The sequence below is a fragment of the Pristiophorus japonicus genome, chromosome 13, assembly GCF_044704955.1.
Source record: "Pristiophorus japonicus isolate sPriJap1 chromosome 13, sPriJap1.hap1, whole genome shotgun sequence".
Lineage (NCBI taxonomy): Eukaryota > Metazoa > Chordata > Chondrichthyes > Pristiophoridae > Pristiophorus > Pristiophorus japonicus.
This window is the reverse complement of record NC_091989.1, coordinates 116,721,516-116,740,273: the sequence shown is the minus strand read 5'-3', so window position 1 is coordinate 116,740,273 and position 18,758 is coordinate 116,721,516. Positions and strand designations below refer to the sequence as shown.

The window sequence follows — 18,758 nt, the reverse complement described above, 5'->3', positions numbered from 1 at the left end:
GCATTTCATCTTTCATTTAGGCACTTTACAGCCTTCTAGACTCAACATCGAGGTTAACAATTTCAGAGCGAAAACTCTGCCCCTATTTTTTTTCTCTTTCCTCCCTTTTATTTTTTACAAACCCCCCCCTTATTTTTCGCTTTCCCACGGCAGCTGGTGATAATTCCGCCATTCACACCCCATCTAGTCTCATCTTTCGTTTCCTAACTTGTGCCATTAATATCTTATTTGTGCCCATCACCCCTTTTTTCTCTTAAATCATTGCTGCTTTCCACCCTTTTGTTCTTGCCTCCCCTCCCCCCTTTCACTATCCCTGCACTTCCTTAAGAACCTGTTTCATCTCAAACTTTTCCAGTTCTGACGAAAGGTCACAGACCCAAAACATTAACTCTGTTTCTCTCCACAGATGCTGCCTGACCTGCGGAGATTTCCAGCATTTTCTATTTTTCCGGGCAAAGACACCCTTGGCCAAGTCATGTTATAATAATGATGTAAGTGGAGCCGCTCCAGAAGCGGCAGGTGGAGAGTTGGATCAAAAGCTGCTAAAAATTTTCTTGATTACAAGTGCATGGATGAAATTAGTGGAGTTAAACTGGGGTTCCAGAGTATGCACACAGAAACATCAGCCTCGTGAGGCACACCATCAAAGTGCTGCTAAAATCATACGAGAAAGAATTTAAAAAGTAATTGGATTTGGAATGGAGTAGAAACAGGAAAGGAACATGTAAAGGAATATTTGGTTTGAGAACGATTTGCAAGCAGGCTAGGGAAATGGAGAAAGAAATCTATCTAAAGTTCATAGATTGTGAGAAAGCATTTGGTGGGGTGAAGTACAAACAAATAATAGATGTTCCCGTAAAGAATTGGAATTGATGGGAAAGATGTGAGACGTTACTGGGAAAAAGCGATAAGAATAAGTGTTGATAATGAGTTAACAAAGGTCAGGAGACAAATAAGCTAAGGAAGTGTTACACCAGCCAATCTTTTAACATATACTCTGATTTATTAGAAGAGACAGTCTTAGAAGCTGGGTTCAAAATTAATGTCAAATTTATGATTAACAAAAGGTATAGCAATGGCACCACATTGATTGAGATACAAACAGAAATCGCAAGAGTTTGATTAGGTGAATCAGAGAGGTTTCAAATATGGATGGAAAATAAATGCTAAGAGAACAAAATCAATGATAACCATAAAGAAATAAAGGGGCTGAAATGTCCTCTTTTTGTAGCCCCATTAGTGCCACCGGGGGCTGCTAACGGGGCATAATAAAGCTTTCACCCGGGCGAGGGGGCTGATAGTGTCTCCCGGGAAATTGCCCTGGAGGTTTTTGGGACACTGTCCCGGTAGCACCGCGCCCTGCGAACGCCGACCAGTGTGCGCCCCATAGGGGAAATTGCCCCATGGGCCACGAGGCTGTCGAACATCCATCACCGGGGTGTTCCTTAAAGGGTGGGCCTTTATCGCCCCGGGCCGCCATTTTAGTTTCTTGGACGACTCTTACATTGGCCCGATAATGGCTGCCCTCAGATCAACTGGGCCGGCATCATGCAGCCCGGCACTCAGTTATGGGTGCTGGGCCACTGGCCCGGTCGATCGATTCCCTGGTGACCCACTGGCTGACTACTAAAGAGCCTGGAGACTGCGTTGGGCCAGACTTCTGGGCCGGTTGATAAAAGTCCCGGCCCGGAAGATTACCATCCCCGATCAGGGCACTGGGCAATTTTGGCCCCAAAATCTCCCAAAATTGATGCAAGAATGAAGTCTAGAAATTGAATTATTTATTAGGTTAGCTAATAACACTGGATGGTCAAAGCAATGAAGAAGTTAAATAGAGGAGAGCATTGCCAAAAGAAAGTGTTTAGCAATGTAAAGGAATTTCTGTGCAGTGGTGAATTCAAGCAATTATAATAAGTAAAATGCTTAAGCGCTCTGACTGTAGCCAACAGCATTGTAGGGATGTAGAAACTCGATCTTTAATACTGAAATAAGATGATGATTGGAGGTATTTGAGTTCCAGTGCTCTGACACATGCTAATAATTAGTTGGACAAGAAGACTGGCTAATGAGAGTGTCCTCAATCTAGCATAAGGAAAGAGAAAAGTGATGAGGTGGACGATGATGAGAAAAGGTCGTTGTAAAAGTTGATGATAATATATCAAGAGGCAGGTAAAGAAGAATATGGCTGGATGATGTGATCGAATAGGCAGGACTAACACCAGCAGCTGCTACAATCTACCTGTGCAGAGACAGCAAAGTATGGGGTGCAGTGATCAACCTCTGCAGAGCAAGAGACACACTTCATCTTACTACATGTACATACACCCACTTACCTCCACAAATTTACCAACTAAACAGGGGGATTTGAATGTGCATTATAATGTGTTGGTATCTATTGGGTTCTGGTGTGCTGTACTGGTTCCAACTGTTATACTGGGCCTGGCAATGTGCTAATAGAGTTTCAGTAATTGCTAGGTTGGGGAAATCTGAAATTTAGCAGTTCAATTTGGCTTCTTCATACCTGCATTTTCTTGCTGAATTTGTGCTTTACCACAAACTTTACACTGTTACAGAGCAGCAGATTTTTATATCTGGAAATCTCAGCAGGTCAGGCAACATTTGTGGAGAGGAAGCAGAGTTAACGTTTCGGGTCGATGACCCTTCGTCAGAACTGGAGAGTGTTCTAAAAGAACAGATTCTTAACAAGCACTGATAGGGGGAGGGGAAGAAAAACAAAAGGGAAGGTCTGTGATAGGGTGGAAGACAGGAGAGATTAGAGAGGGAAAAGGGATGATGGCCCAAATTCAAATGGTAATGCCAGGAGTTAGAAAAACATTAGTCAAGATAGGGTGTGAATGGCGGGATAATGAGCAACTGCCATTGGAGACAAGGAGAAAAAAAGAAAGAAACAGGCTCTGGGGTGGGGGGGTGGGGGAGAAGGGGCGGTGGGGGGGAAGGGAGCCAAAGATTGGCAGCGGTTACGCTCTGAAAGTTTTAAATTCGATGCTGAGTTCAGAAGGCTGTAAAGTAACTAAACAAAAGATGAGGTGCTGTTCCTTAAGCTTACATTGAACTTCGTTGGAACAGTGTAGGAGACCGAGGACAGAGAGGTCAGAGTGGGATGCAGTGGAGAATTAAAGTGACAGGCGACTGGAAGCTCAGGGTCGCATTTGCGGACTGCCAGATTCTAGCATCCGCAGTATTTTGCTTTTGTATTAGCTTTTTATATCTATTATTTATGTAGCGCTTTGGGACATTTCATGGATAGTATTTATATTGATCTTGCGTAATGAGCCATCAGTCATTGAAAGTTGGCATGCAGGTACAGCAGGCAGTGAAGAAGCAAATAGCATGTTGGCCTTCATAGAGAGAGGATTTGAGTATAGGAGCAGGGAGGTCTTACTGTAGTTGTATAGGGCCTTGGTGAGGCTACACCTTGAATATTGTGCACCGTTTTGGTCTCCTAATCTGAGGAAGGACATTCTGGCTATTGAGGGAGTGCAGCGAAGGTTCACCAGACTGATTCCCGGGATGGCAGGACAGATATATGAAGAAAGACTGGATCGACTAGACTTATATGCACTGGAATTTAGAAGAATGAGAGGGGATCTCATAGAAACATATAAAATTCTGACGGGATTGGACAGGTTAGATGCAGGAAGAATGTTCCTGATGTTGGGGAAGTCCAGAACCAGGGGTCACTGTCTAAGGATAAGAGGTAAGCCATTTAGGACTGAGATGAGGAGAAACTTCTTCACTCAGAGAATTGTGAATCTGTGGAATTCTCTACCACAGAAAGTTGTTGAGGCCAGTTCGTTAGATATATTCAAAAGAGAGTTAGATGTGGTCCTTACGGCTGAAAGGATCAAGGGGTATGGAGAGAAAGCAGGAATGGGATACTGAAGTTGCATGATCAGCCATGATCATATTAAATGGTGGCGCAGGCTCGAAGGGCCGAATGGCCTGCTCCTGCACCTATTTTCTATGTTTCCATTATACCCAAACTGAAGGACAACTATTTATGGTCAACTAGAGGGGTGCCTGACAGGAGGTGGCCAGTACTGCTTGCTCCTACTATAGAATATGTTATCGTAAGTCATAGCTTTGTATCCCTACTCACTGTTTCAAACTAAGATTATAAAAACACATTGCATTTGGTAATTTGTGTTAAATGGCTTTCAAAATAGGCAGTAAATGTGCTTCTGTGCAATTAATACATTATAGGTTTTACACAGCTAATCCTCACTACTAAAAGGGCACCCATGTAAATAACAGGGACCAATGAAGAACGTCACTGAAATATAGTCGTTTACAGATGAAATGTAATGAGGTTCTCAACTATTTATTTTACTGCAAAACAACGAACAGCTGCTACCTTACCCGATAGCAAAGATGCCGGATAAAAGGATTCCAAGAGCGCACTCACAGAACTAACTCAAAAATGTAACATATTTTAATCTAAAAATCAATGCACTGAAACTGGAATCAATTACTTCTGAAATGTCCTGCAGGAACAGTCAATGCTATAAAACAGGCAACATTACAGAATAAAATGCATCTTGGGAATTAAGATGAAAGATTTGATTTACACTGACTTACATTCTTACGATGGGCTTGAAAGAATCAAGTAACAAGAATTCAAGATCAGAAGCTGGCCGGGGAGTAGGAAGCAGCAGGTACAGGTTATGGGGGGTGTGGGTGTGGGGGGACTAGATGGACTGCCCAGGTATCTGTGCTCAGACCCCTCCTGTTTCTAATCTACGTCAGTGACCTGGACTCAGAAACTCAGTGAAAACTAGTCAAATTTGCAAACACTGAGCCTGATGGGGAAGGGGAATAGAGAGAGCAATCAAGTTTGATAAGGCACCCAAGGATCCCCAAAAGGATCTGGATAAAATCCAGAAATCCATAAATTGGAGAAACAGTTGCAGATGAAATTCTACATAGCTCAGTGTAAGGTATGGCACACGGGAAGAAAAGTAGACAGCACACATGAATGGTGTCAAACTAGCTAGAGTGAAGTTGCAACAGATTTCGGGGACCTTTAAGGCTCAGCCTTTAACATGTCCAGTCGGTTTGGAACAGCAAACAAAGCGAATAGAATCATATTGCTAAATCAGCAGGGTATAAGCTGCAGAATATCATGTCAAGGGCTTTAGAGTCCTCTGCTCACACCTGACAACTGCATCCAGGTTTTGCCATAGAAACATAAGGAAACCATTCAAAACCTGAAGGCGCTATAGAGAAGAGCCCCAAGGCTGATCTCTGGTGTAAGAGAATTGAATTATGAGCAATGATGGCAAAACTTTGAAAGGAGGTGACCAAAAGGGGACTTTATAACTGTATACAAGACAATAAATGACATGGAAAAAGTAAAACCCCGGGCACTACCTCAAGCTGTACCATTAAAGTAGGGTATGGAGACCGAGATTCAAACTTGAGAAATTAGGACTGCTATCAAGAGGTTCCTATTCACCCAAAGAGTGATTAACACTTGGAATGGTCGTTCAGATGCTAAAGAAACTTTGGAGTCACGATATACGAAAGGACGGTGGCTTGGTTTTTCCAGAAGAATGAGCTAAGGTGGCGTATTAGCTTCTTGGTCCATTATTTATCATGTGAAAGCTGAAAACAATATTGCACTGTGACAGACACTGATTGGAACCAGCAGTAGAGTAAACTTTGTGTAGAACCTTGGCCATAAAAGTTGTATAACTAGCAACAGTCTACAAGTATTATGTTTCAGGGGAAAAAACATCAGCTTTTCTGTTGAACATTTGGATGTATTGAGTGTGAGAGAGATAGATTTTGCAGAATAAACAAGGATTCCATTGTATTAGCATGATATTGCTTGTAGGAAAAATAAATCAAACAGCTTGTGCTTTCTGCAGGGGGATAAGCCACCAAAATCTTAGCAAATTTGGCAAAATGCTGCAAAAAGAAACAAATTTTACATCCCGGGTTAAGAGTTGGCAAAAGTATATCCACGTGAACATTCCAGGGGGTCTATGTTGGGGCTGTTCTTACTTACGATGTACAAAAATGACCTGTACTTAGAGCTTGAGTGAACAATACTGAACGTTACACATTGCCCCAAATTAGGACTATTGTCAAATTGTAACAAGAACTATGAAAGACTGCAAGAGGACATAGGTGCGCAATCAGGACGGGTAGATAGGAGGTAGAAAAATATAGAATGATATATTTTGGAAGTAAAATAATGAAAGAAAATACATCTTCAATGGTAAGATTTTAAATGGAGTGGAGAGAACTTGATGTGCCAGATAGCCAGGTCATTAAAGGTAGCATCACAAGCAGATACGGCCATAAATAAATGCAAATGGAATGCTGGGTTTTATATCTTAAGGCACAGAATACAAAAGCAGGGAGATAATGTTGTATTTAGACAGACCTTAGTTAGGCTGCACATGGAGTATCATGTGCAATTTTACACAATCCATTATAGGAAAGATATAAGAGCAATGATAGTGTACATTAACTAGAGCAGGGAAGCTTATGGGATGACCCGATAGACTTCAACATTAGGAAAGATTATGATAAGGGAAGGCGTTATGGATTTTGTTCACTAGTCAGCAAGATGGCAATAAGAGGACACAAATTTAAGATGCTCACAAAAATAATTGAAAAAATCTTTTCACAGCAGCTGATTAGAATGTGGACATCTGTGCCATAAACCAGTATAGCTAGATAGTTGCTTGATAAAGAGAAATATTAACGGTTGCGGCGATGGAGCCGGAGAGTGGATTAGGCTAGGCGGCATAGACTTAATAAAAGAAATGGCCATGAATCTGTGCTGTAATACGCCTGGGGAGAGGGGCACTATCGGCACCTACGAAATTGCACAGGATTAGCGGAGGTGTGAACAGGGTAACACCTCGCCCCGCTAGTAGTACCCCGGGCCATTACATAATCGCCATGCGTAGCAACCCCTTTGCGTCCCATGGCAAGCCCTTTCTGTTAAAGGTGAGGTGCGCTGTGCGCTGCCATTATTTTCTTCGGCTGCTCATCAGTCGTCCTGTTCGTGTGGTCTGCGCCGCCATCGTGCAGCCAGGACTCCGTTTGGATGCTGGGCCACGGCCATGACACCACGCTGCCCTGGTGGCCCAGTGGAGGCCATCAAAGGCCTTGCAGAGTTTGCAGCGGCCCTCCCATTTAATGGAAGGAGAGGGGCATTGAAACGCATTAGCGCTACACGGCTTACCACCCACGTAGCACCCCGGACACCACCCCAACAGGAAGTGGGACGCGCGACATTGTGCTCCACTTCCTGTGAGAGGCGGTAACCCAAATTTCACGGCTGGGGTGGGACTTCTGTGCTAGGTGCAGGAAGTTGCACCCCGGCTCAGTTACCGCCCCCAAACAGAAAGTAACCCAATTTTGCCCCCTAAGGCTCCATGAAGAGAATTATTTAAATGAATGCAAGCAAGCATTGGACAAGTCACAGCCCAATCTAGTTGCTCTAATTACTGCATATTTTGAACATGTTCTTCAAGTTAGTCATTTTATTTTTGTTCATTAAAAATGATATAATCCCCGAGCCAGTTAAATTATACAACCTCTAAGTTTTTAAACATTATGTTGTTTGTTGCAAAAACAAAGTATAAATTATCAAAGCTGGGAATGGTCAGACTTGTACTGCAGCCAATATGAGTCATGTTTCCTACATGAACATTTTGTGCCGAGTTCTATTCAATGCTATAATTTCTAGAATATGCTTTAAAAAACGTCACAACCCAAAGCATATCTTATGTAATTAGAGATCCTGAGCCTTTGTAAAATCATTATTACTGATCTCTGACAATATTACTCATGAGCTGAGAGTCAATCTAATCATTGTCTAGTAATACTCTTGCACAACAGGACTTCAATTCACAAGGTTGATATTTCCCAGTGGTCTTTTAGTGAGGGGAAACTTACCCGTTTTGTGAGAAAACTGTTACAATTGTGCTTAAAAAGTAATTTGTTTTGCCAATGGCCCTGTGAGTTTGTCCAGTGAGTAGTTGAGGCTCACGGACTAGAAAGGCCTAAGCTTCAATCCTCGTCTGTGCCGAGTTAGCACTGCTACAACTGGCCTCAGTGCCCCCAGAGTTAGAGAGGGGGAATAAAGTCAGCCCACTTTATTGGAAGTGCATGTGTGTGGATGTGGGGTGAGGCCAGAATCAGACTCCAATTTTAGGCTCTCTGGAGTTGATTAGCTTCCCAACCCGCACAGTGAAGTCTTGCACATGAATAATAGCTACCCTGGCACAGTAACAGAGTGTCTGTGGGCATCAGCAAAAGCAACGAGTCAATTCCTTCAGGGAAAGGAATACAATTGGCAAGAAAAAAAAAATTGGTCATTACATCTATCAGTTGCTCACCTCCAGTTATATCACTTCGAAAACACAACTTTCTAAAGAATTTTCACAGAGTTTATTTGCTGTTTTATAGACAGATATGGAGAATTACAGCAGTGACACCTCAAAATGTATTTCATTGGTTGTAAAGTGCTTTGGGACGTCCTGAGATCCTGAAAGGTGCTATATAAAGGCAAGTTCTTTCTTTAAACATCAAATGTTCTCAGTAAACCTATTGCTGTGAAAGTATTGATTTGAACACTATAGTTGTTGCATTTTGATGGTTTCTGTGTAAAAGGATACTAATTAACACAGTTAGAAATAAACTGGATCTCCGAGCGCTTAAGGCTCACAACAGGAGGCTGGAGTAACCAGTGTTGGGCCACTGCAGCTACAACCTCCAATCTTCCCCAATGGAGTTTGGATTCATCCAACAGGATCTCACCGGATTAAATGAAGTTGCAGAAGGATCACGAGCAACGTTTACCTTGTTAATAAGTGTCATAGTGAAAACAAGCAGCTCGCAGTCCGCTCCATTCTTCTCCTCCAGAATTTCAACTAAACTCGTCCATGTCCTTGTGCCTGCGGAAAGAAAGGATTTTAAAATAGTTACATGTCAGAATAAAAAGTTTAAAGAGGGATGTGGTAAGCTTGCATTTTAATTTGATTATATCCAGCATCATAATAAGTAACAACTGCATAGTGAACCCATATACAAACCATCAACTTACATTAATACAGACCATCATAGAATCATACAGCATACAAGGTGGCCATTTGGCCCATCCTGCCTGTGCCGGCTCTTTGAAAGAGCTTTCCAATTAATCCCACACCCCCTGCTTTTACCCCATAGCCCTGCAAATGTTTGTGTTTTAAGTATTTATCCAATTCCCATTTGAGAGTTACTAGTGAATCTGCTTCCCCTTTCAGGCAGTCCATTCCAGAACATAACAACTCGCTACGTAAAACAAATTTTCCTCATCTCCCCTCCGATTCTTTTGCCATCAGTACACAATCACACTTTACCACAATATGAACCATCAATACACAAACACACTTTACCACAATATGAACCATCAATACACAAACACACTTTACCACAATATGAACCATCAGTACACAAACACACTTTAGCACACAAATACCAACTAATGAGAGTCAAAGGCCATTCTCAGGACCTGATGTTATCCAGCATTTGACTACTTGTCTTTTTGTAACATTTAGACTTCACATGTGATGCAGAACAAGTCCCCTGGACCTGATGGCTTACATCCTAGGGTCTTAAAAGAAATGGCCGCAGAGATAGTGTATGCACTGGTTGTAATCTACCAAAATTCCCTGGATTCTGGGGTAGTCCCAGCAGATTGGAAAACCGCAAATGTAACGCCCCTATTTAAAAAAGGAGGCAGACAAATAAGATCCGTCATTGGGAAAATGTTGAAGTCCATTATTAAGGAAGCAGTAGCGGGACATTTGGAAAAGCATAATTCAATCAAGCACAGTCAGTATGGTTTTATGAAAGGGAAATCATGTTTGACAAATTTGCTGGAGTGCTTTGAAGATGTAACGAGCAGGATGGATACGGGAGGAACCAGTGGATGTGGTGTATTTGGATTTCCAGAAGGCATTCGATAAGGTGCCACATAAAAGGTTACTGCTCAAGATAAAAGTTCACGGGGTTGGGGGTAATATATTTGCATGGATAACTAACAGGAAACAGAGAGTTGGGATCAATGGGTCATTTTCCAGTTGGCAAACAGTGGCTAGTGGAGTACTGCAGGGATCAGTGCTGGGACCTCAACTATTTACAATCTATATTAATGATTTGGATGAAGGGACCGAGTGTAATGTAGCCAAGTTTGCTGATGATACAAAGATGGGTGGGAAAGCAAGTTGTGAGGAGGACACAAAGAATCTGCAAAGGGATATAGACAGGCTAAGTGAGTGGGAAAAAATTTGGCAGATGGAGTATAATGTGGGAAAATGTGAGGTCATCCACTTTGGCAGAAAAAATAGAAAAGCAAATTATAATTTAAATGGAGAAAAATTGCAAAGTGCTGCAATACAGAGGGACCTGGGGGTCCTTGTGCATGAAACACAAAAAGTTAGTATGCAGGTCCAGCAAGTAATCAGGAAGGCAAATGGAATGTTGGCCTTTATTGCAAGGGGGAGAGAGTATAAAAGCAGAGAAGTCCTGCTACAACAATGCAGGATATTGGTGAGGCCACACCTAGAGTACTGCATACAGTTTTCGTCTCCGTATTTAAGGAAGGATATACTTGCATTGGAGGCTGCTCAGAGAAGGTTCACTAAGTTGATTCCGGAGATGAGGGGGTTGACTTATGAAGATAGGTTGAGTAGGTTTGGCCTATACACATTGGAGTTCAGAAGAATGAGAGGTGATCTTATTGAAGCATATAAGATATTGAGGGGGCTCGACAAGGTGGATGCAGAGAGGATATTTCCACACATCGGGGAAACTAAAACTAGGGGGCATAGTCTCAGAATAAGAGGCCGCCCATTTAAAACTGAGATGAGGAGAAATGTCTTCTCTCAGAGGGTTATAAATCTATGGAATTCTCTGCCCCAGAGAGTTGTGGAGGCTGGGTCATTAAATATATTTAAAGCGGAGATAGACAGATTTTTGAATGATAAAGGAATAAAGGGTTATGGGGACCGGGCAGGGAAATGGAACTGAGTCCATGATCAGATCAGCCATGACCTTATTGAATGGCCTACTCCTGCTCCTATTTCTCATGTTCTTATTTAATAGCAGCTGAAATCCAAGTACACACTGAGTACAATTACTGTTAGGGAGAGGGCAAGAATCTGATTGGACAAGCTAGGAAGTGTCCAGTCAAGATGCTCCAGGCACCATGGGTGTGGGGCAGGCTTGATGGACCAACTGGTCTTTTCCTGCCCATCTATTTTTGTATTTCATAAAAATAAACAAATCACCTGGACAGCCTGTGGTCTGTCCTCTGCTCCAGGTTTTATGCTTCACTCTATTGCGGTGCTTGCTGGACACCTGCCTGCCGTACCCCAGTAGTTATATTAAGTCCGTGTTGATGGTCTTTCATCACATGGTCTGCACCAGTTGAGGGAACAGAAACTTCCATGAAAGAAAGTTAATGGTGGGCTCGTGCAGAGGGACAGTTGTACCTGACCTTACCCTGGGTCACTGGAAAGCCAAAACCCCTCCAGAGAGAGACAAAAAGTGTAGCACAACTGCTGCCACACCAAGGTGATTGCGGAAATGGCCTCAAGTTGCAAGACCATCAGGAGGAGATGGGAGTAACTGTAACCAGTACAGAGCACATTTATTACATTTTGCAATTGACGTTTAAAACCTTCATTCGTGATCAGTTAATGTTGGTAATGGAGCAAACTAGCCCGTCAGTTCTTTGCTAACACTAAATATAGGGACAGGAGTAGACCATTCAGCCCATCGAGCCTGTTCCCCCATTCAGTTAGATCATGGCTGAGCTGCATCTTGACTCCATCTACCCGCCTTGGTTCTGTATTCTGTAATAACCTTGCCCAACAAAAATCTATCAATCTATCAATAAGTGTTTTCACTACATACATATACCAGTCAGCAGAGCACAGATCATCTATTTAAGTGAACCCACGCAGTGTTCAGTTCCCCACCGGCCCCTCCTGATGGTGGGCTGCATAAGTCAGCGCTGCTGGCTTATATCAAATGAAGTGTGGCCTGCATTATAAAACAGTTAAATATGGAACTTGTGCTGCCAACCCGCCCAGATTGTATCTTTTTCAAAAGCGGAATGGGTAAACAAATGTTGCAGTCGACAACAATTAAAGTGATTCAGAGAGAGATCTGAAGAAAGTGGAACTGAACACCTGTAGAATTAGGGGCCAAAATTGCCCCGTTTTTGCACCCCTGTTAGGATGGCCTTTTTCGCCTGGGGGCGGGTGGCCAAGATTGCCCGAGATTTTGGGACGATTTGCCGGTAGCGCCGCACCCCGTGGTTAGCGCCCTGGGCCGACGCAGAACAGGCGATGATGTCACATTGAAGTATAATGTGGATAAATGTGAGGTTATCCACTTTGGTGGTAAAAACAGAGAGACAGACTATTATCTGAATGGTGACAGATTAGGAAAAGGGGAGGTGCAACGAGACCTGGGTGTCATGGTACATCAGTCATTGAAGGTTGGCATGCAGCTACAGCAGGCGGTTAAGAAAGCAAATGGCATGTTGGCCTTCATAGCGAGGGGATTTGAGTACAGGGGCAGGGAGGTGTTGCTACAGTTGTACAGGGCCTTGGTGAGGCCACACCTGGAGTATTGTGTACAGTTTTGGTCTCCTAACTTGAGGAAGGACATTCTTGCTATTGAGGGAGTGCAGCGAAGGTTCACCAGACTGATTCCCGGGATGGCGGGACTGACCTATCAAGAAAGACTGGATCAACTGGGCTTGTATTCACTGGAGTTCAGAAGAATGAGAGGGGACCTCATAGAAACGTTTAAAATTCTGACGGGTTAAGACAGGTTAGATGCAGGAAGAATGTTCCCAATGTTGGGGAAGTCCAGAACCAGGGGTCACAGTCTAAGGATAAGGGGTAAGCCATTTAGGACCGAGATGAGGAGAAACTTCTTCACCCAGAGAGTGGTGAACCTGTGGAATTCTCTACCACAGAAAGTTGTTGAGGCCAATTCACTAAATATATTCAAAAAGGAGTTAGATGAAGTCCTTACTACTAGGGGGATCAAGGGGTATGGCGAGAAAGCAGGAATGGGGTACTGAAGTTGCATGTTCAGCCATGAACTCATTGAATGGCGGTGCAGGCTAGAAGGGCCGAATGGCCTACTCCTACACCTATTTTCTATGTTTCTATGTTTCTATCGCCGTGTGCACCGACCCCTTTGGAGCCCTCAGGAAAAATTGCCCTGCGGGCTGCGAGGTTGGCATGGGCCAATGTCGGTGCTAGCTTCACAGGGCGCGGACATCTGCCCAGGGCACCCCTTAAAGGGGAGGCCGTGCGCCCCCCAGGCCACCGTTTTATTTTGTCAGCTGACTCTTCGGTCGGTCCGACAATGGTGAACTTTGCCTCGAGTGGACCATCATGCCGCCTGGCACTCCCTTTTGGGTACTGGGCCACTGGCCCAGTCGAGCACATCCCTGGTGGTGCAGTGGCAGTTACCAAAGGACCTCCAGAGTGCACAGCGGCCCTCCCCTTAACTGAAGGGTGGGGCTTTGTAGCGCGTCAGCTAAACTCGCTGATGCCCTGGGAGCGCCCCTCCAACGAGGCGGAACGCCTGACAGTGCAGCAGGAACGGGGTGGTGATCTATTTCCGCAATATCAGTGATTTAACAGACAGCTTGAACTCGGTATGCTGCTGCATCATTTGGGTTACTGTCCCCAAACGGGGCGCGGGGCAATTTCGGGCCCTTAGCTTCTGCAGTTGTGGCTGGTTCTTACAACTTGTTAACTATCTAAGTTGGCTGTACACGTTCAACATGGACGATAGGTCACAGATTTCTGAGGCTTATCCAGCTTCATTAACCATAACCAAATTTTTTTTAAATTGGCATCATATTTGTAAACTCCAGCAATTGGAGCGGGATTATTAACTCATTTCCTGCATTTAGTTTAGGTTCAAATTGCTGGTTTGGTGGACGTGGGCCATGTTTTCAAATCTGCTCAGGAAACACGATGTTTATAACTAAGTGCGGGGATGGTATAGATGATGGGGCAGCATACCGAGTTCAAGAAGGAGCCTGTTAAATCACCGATACTGAGTTAGGTATTGCGAAAATTAGTCACCCCCTGTTCCTGCTGCATTGCCTTCAAAATGGTAATTCTCAAACTTTAAGCAGCGGGGTTTCCTTTGGTCCAACCAAACAGTCAGGGGAAACGGGCCTCCTCCCATCACACCTCATTCTCCGCACATTTTCAAAACTGCTGTAACTGCAGATTTAAGACAGTGGAACCCCAAGTACTTTCCGGTGTCATTTCTCTTATCACAAGCTGCCCCATCACTTCTTTCTTTTTTCATGTGAGTTTGAGGACTCTCTCATTAGTCACTCTGCTGGTCCAACTAGTTGTCAGCACACATCTGTAGCACCAGAATTCAAACACTTATGGTCTTTTTGTTACTTCAGCACTAAGGTTCAGTTCTCAGATCCGTACAATGCTGGTGACCACATCAAGACACTTCAGCATTCTAATTCATGTCACCAATCCGATATTACGGTTGCACATAAACTCATTCGTTATTAATCATCACTTTTCCAATCGGTACTGTAATAGAGCTCCTCCTCGTGGACTACTGCTCCACCCAGTGGACTACTGTGGTAATGCAGTTATAATGATCCTTCCTCTGCAAAAGGCATGATGATGGCAACTATTAATAAAGTTTGTTTTCACACACAGCCCCTTTGTGTCCACCGCTCGCTCCCCCTCAACCTCACCTGCCTCAATCACAGGCCCCAAATCCAGGCTTCTTACCATTGCGATGTTAGGTGGGCTTATACTGATTTCATTCTGTGCTTTATAAGCCGTAATCAATGTTCTGGTTTCTTTTGACCTTTTGCAACTTGTGTGTCAGTTTAAAAACTTTAACACGAAGGCACCAAATTCAATTAATTTTTTGCTGCAAGTGGGGACTCAATACAGGGGAATGCCCAGCTGCATATGTTGTTAGTCACAAAACCCCGGGACCAGGACTGAAGAGCAGAGATTAGTACCACAAATGAGCCACACACTTCCACATGTTAATCCCAATTTAAAAAAAAATTAAATTACTTAAAATGCATTCAATCTGAAACTTTCTTTTTAAACATACACCCAACTGCAAAAGAACGATCACAGCCACTGTTATTTATAAGTACAGTTGCACCTTTGGAAGCATATGTACCTACAAGTCAGCATTAGTTTTGATTTTGTCTAATGTACGTGCCTTTGATGTTGTGCCTTGAACATTTACACTGTTTGGTTGCAGCTCTCCCTGAACCCATTAGAATATCACTTGCCTCTTTTATCGTCCACAATGTTGACAGCCTGGATCAGAAGGGCCACGTTGTTCTCTGCATATTCCACAAACACTAAGAGCAGTTTCAGTGCAGTCTTCACCACCAAACGGTACTGGGATTGAGAAACACAAGAACAGACTGTGAGCAAATGTCAGATTTGCCAGCTAACAGTAAAGGGAGGGAGGGAAGTATTTCAGGCTGAAGGCTCTGACCTTTCCAGGAGGTGTCACTGTAGAGCAGCGAGATTTCAAGTTTGAATGAAGTTACTGCCCAGCGTCAGTCGTTTTTCTTCAATTAACATGTTCATTTTAAATTTACGTTACCCCCCTCTTATTTTAAAGTTTACACCCATTCTACCAAGTATTGCGAATCGTACAATCATGTCCGATTTCATACAGATTGTTGGCTTAAGCGGAATTTATTTTCTTGATTTTTCTATTGTTTTTCTTTCAGAAATAGCTATCTGATTAATAACTGGTTAGACCTTCCACAAACAGACATTCTTATACTTTACAAATTAAGAAAAGAGATCATCTAATTTCAAAGATTAACTAACTGAACAAGCTACATACAAAGATGTGGTGTCACGATAAATCATCATCATCATCATCATCATAGGCAGTCCCTTGAACGAGGATGACTTGCTTCCACGCCAAAGAAAAGGATGTTCACAGGTGTTTCGAGTGAAGAACCCGAACTACATCCTCAAGGGTGGAAGATGTCTGTGCGTGGATTTTTTTAACGTGTGGTGACCGTTGCACACTAGCCAGCACATAGGCTTGACAGAGCTAGGTCTTGGTCCAGTGGCAAGGGTTAACCAAGACAACTGGAGACCTGCTCTGCTGCACGGACCTAGTGCGCACACATATCGCAGTGTGGGCTGGCCCATGCTGTCCCTGGGCCCCGGGCCCTGAACTTACACCTCCCCTGGGCCCCGATAAATACGTCAAGGGTATATAGCGCAAGTGATGCTCATTTTCTCCCTGGAGGGGCCTAGTATCTGGTAGTTTGAGGCCCTTTCTTGTAGATTTTATGCTCCACAACCTCGCCCTCCCAAACCACCTCCCAGCTCTGGGCAGGATGCAGGGAAATGAAGGAGGAGGATATAGGTCAATAACAACTGACCACCTGCATTCTGAGGCGCAAGGACCGACACCCCAAACAACAAGGTTATAGTAGTCAGGACCCTTCATCTCCCACCTAACTGTACCCGACTGAATAAATGGTCTCCAATCGCTCTCAACATCCACCGAGCTATCCAGTACCGCCCTGGTACCCTTCTGCCCCCAAACCATCCAGTGCCACCCTTGTACCCTTCCGCTTACAGCGCCATCCAGTGCCACCCTGGTAACCCTCTGTCCCCAAACCATCCAGTGCCACCCTGGTAACCCTCTGCCCCCAAACCATCCAGTGCCACCCTGGTAACCCTCTGCCCCCAAACCATCCAGTACCACCCTGGTAACCCTCTGCCCCCAAACCATCCAGTGCCACCCTGGTAACCCTCTGCCCCCAAACTACCTAGTCAAAATGCACAGCATACACTTTGCATGTTAACTCTGCAGAAAACAATTTTTTTTTTTTTAGATTGGTGGAACAAACGTGTAGGTTAAAATAGAAATGGAATACGAGAAATTTTGTTTTAATAAAGCAACCAGATTATTTTTAATTTAGTGGTGCTTTAAAAAAAATTAATCTCTTTTGAAATTAATCCAAAACGAAAATAAACTAGAATACACTTTCCAACAATGGGAGAAACTTGAGGTAATCCATCAAATTTGTTGAGATTTCTGTTCGGTTCGGCACAGTCCAAGCTACGAATTTCTGCTGTTTCCAGCCCAGCTCTGGTGTACTCTAGGGTCCTCTGCTGGCAGACTGAATGGACAGCACCTTTCGAACATGGCATGGTTGTTGATCTGACTCTAAATATTGGGACCGTTTCTGGAGGAGGTTGGACCTTTACAAGCCGGACGGGTTGCACCTCAAACAGGGTCGGGACCAATATCCTTGCGGGGGGATTTGCTAGTGCTCTTAGGGAGAGTTTAAACTAGTTTGGCAGGGAGATGGGAACCTGAGAGTAGATTCAGAAGGGAGAGAAGAAAAGCTGGAAATGGAAAGCAGAAATGGAGTAAGGAAGTTTGGAAGGTTGAGGAAACAAAGGCTAGAAAATAGACAACAAGGGAGTTTGGCAGTGCTAAATGGTATATGCTTCAAATGCTCTTCTGAAGAGCCCAGGGCCCAGGGGCAGCACGGGCCTGCCCACACTGCGATATGTGTGCGCTCTAGATCCGTGCAGCAGAGCAGATCTCCAGTCGTCCTGGTTAACCGTTGCCACTGGATAAAGGCCTATGTCAAGCCCGTGTGGTGGCTGATGTGCAACGGTCACCACATGTTAAAAAAATCCACGCACAGGCATCTTCCACCCCTTCAACTGGAGTTCAGGACTGGAACATCGGTCCTTCATTGAAACATCTGTGAACTCATGTGGAAGCAAGTCATCCTCGTCCGAGGGACCGCCTGTGATGATGATGAAATATCAGCATTGACACATCATCAAAAATAGCATTCTTTGTTGATAGCTGCTGGAAAATCAATAAATCAGTAATTTGGAGAATTCTGCTTCATGGATCTTTCTTCGAAATGAATGGTATTGAAAATGAACAAACAAATATATCGGCCCGTTTGTAAATTTGTTAATATTCAATGCATTTTGTTAAATTTATATTTTCCATCTCGCCTACTGATTGTTTTTCATTCATATTAAACATAAAAAGAAATGCACAGTAATTACTTGTGGCTACTTTGCCACACCACACTTACATTAAGACTAAAGCAGGTGCTCAAAAGTCAGCACCTTGTAAACATCTCTATAAAAAGACACACACGCTCAAGTTAAGATGAAACGGCTGCTTCCTGCTCAGCTGCACGCAGCTACACAGTGTAAAAAACATATCTGCCAGTTCTACATTGTACTAGAAATTATTAGTGTGAGTCAATGCATTGTTGGGGTTCTGCTAAACTGAAAACAGCTAGCTTTTGATTCACTCCACTTGTGCTTTAACCAATGCAACATGTTAAATGTTGCCTGGGGAAGCGAAGGTTACAGTGGGTTCTGGTTTCCTGACACACTGTTCTTATTACTTACATCTTACCTTGACTACACTGGAAAAAAGATACATCACTTGCTTTCGCTATCATTCTTAATTTTTTTATATATATCAAGTTGAAACTAATCAGTGTACAAGTTGTCCCAAAAATAAATGAGACCATCATTTCAAGAATTAGAATAAACTGGTGGATCTCCAAGGCAGTGCTCAGAGAAGTCAGAGAATGTGCTGTTTTATAATGACAGGATCATCAGCCTTGCAGGGCACCCTCTCGCAATTCTACATCTTCCCTGTAGTAC

At 43.6% G+C, this 18,758-nt stretch overlaps 1 protein-coding gene across 2 annotated transcripts in view; it reads right to left on the bottom strand.

The window, feature by feature from the left end:
- Positions 1 to 18,758, bottom strand: part of fhod1 (formin homology 2 domain containing 1) — a 447,258-nt gene that overhangs the window by 167,380 nt on the left and 261,120 nt on the right. For both annotated transcript variants that reach the window (XM_070897918.1, XM_070897917.1), the window contains exons 7-8: positions 15,356 to 15,467; positions 8,845 to 8,939 (exon numbers count right to left, since the gene is read on the bottom strand). In XM_070897918.1, the coding sequence (XP_070754019.1) occupies positions 8,845 to 8,939; positions 15,356 to 15,467 (207 nt within the window). The remainder of the gene's footprint in view (positions 1 to 8,844; positions 8,940 to 15,355; positions 15,468 to 18,758) is intronic.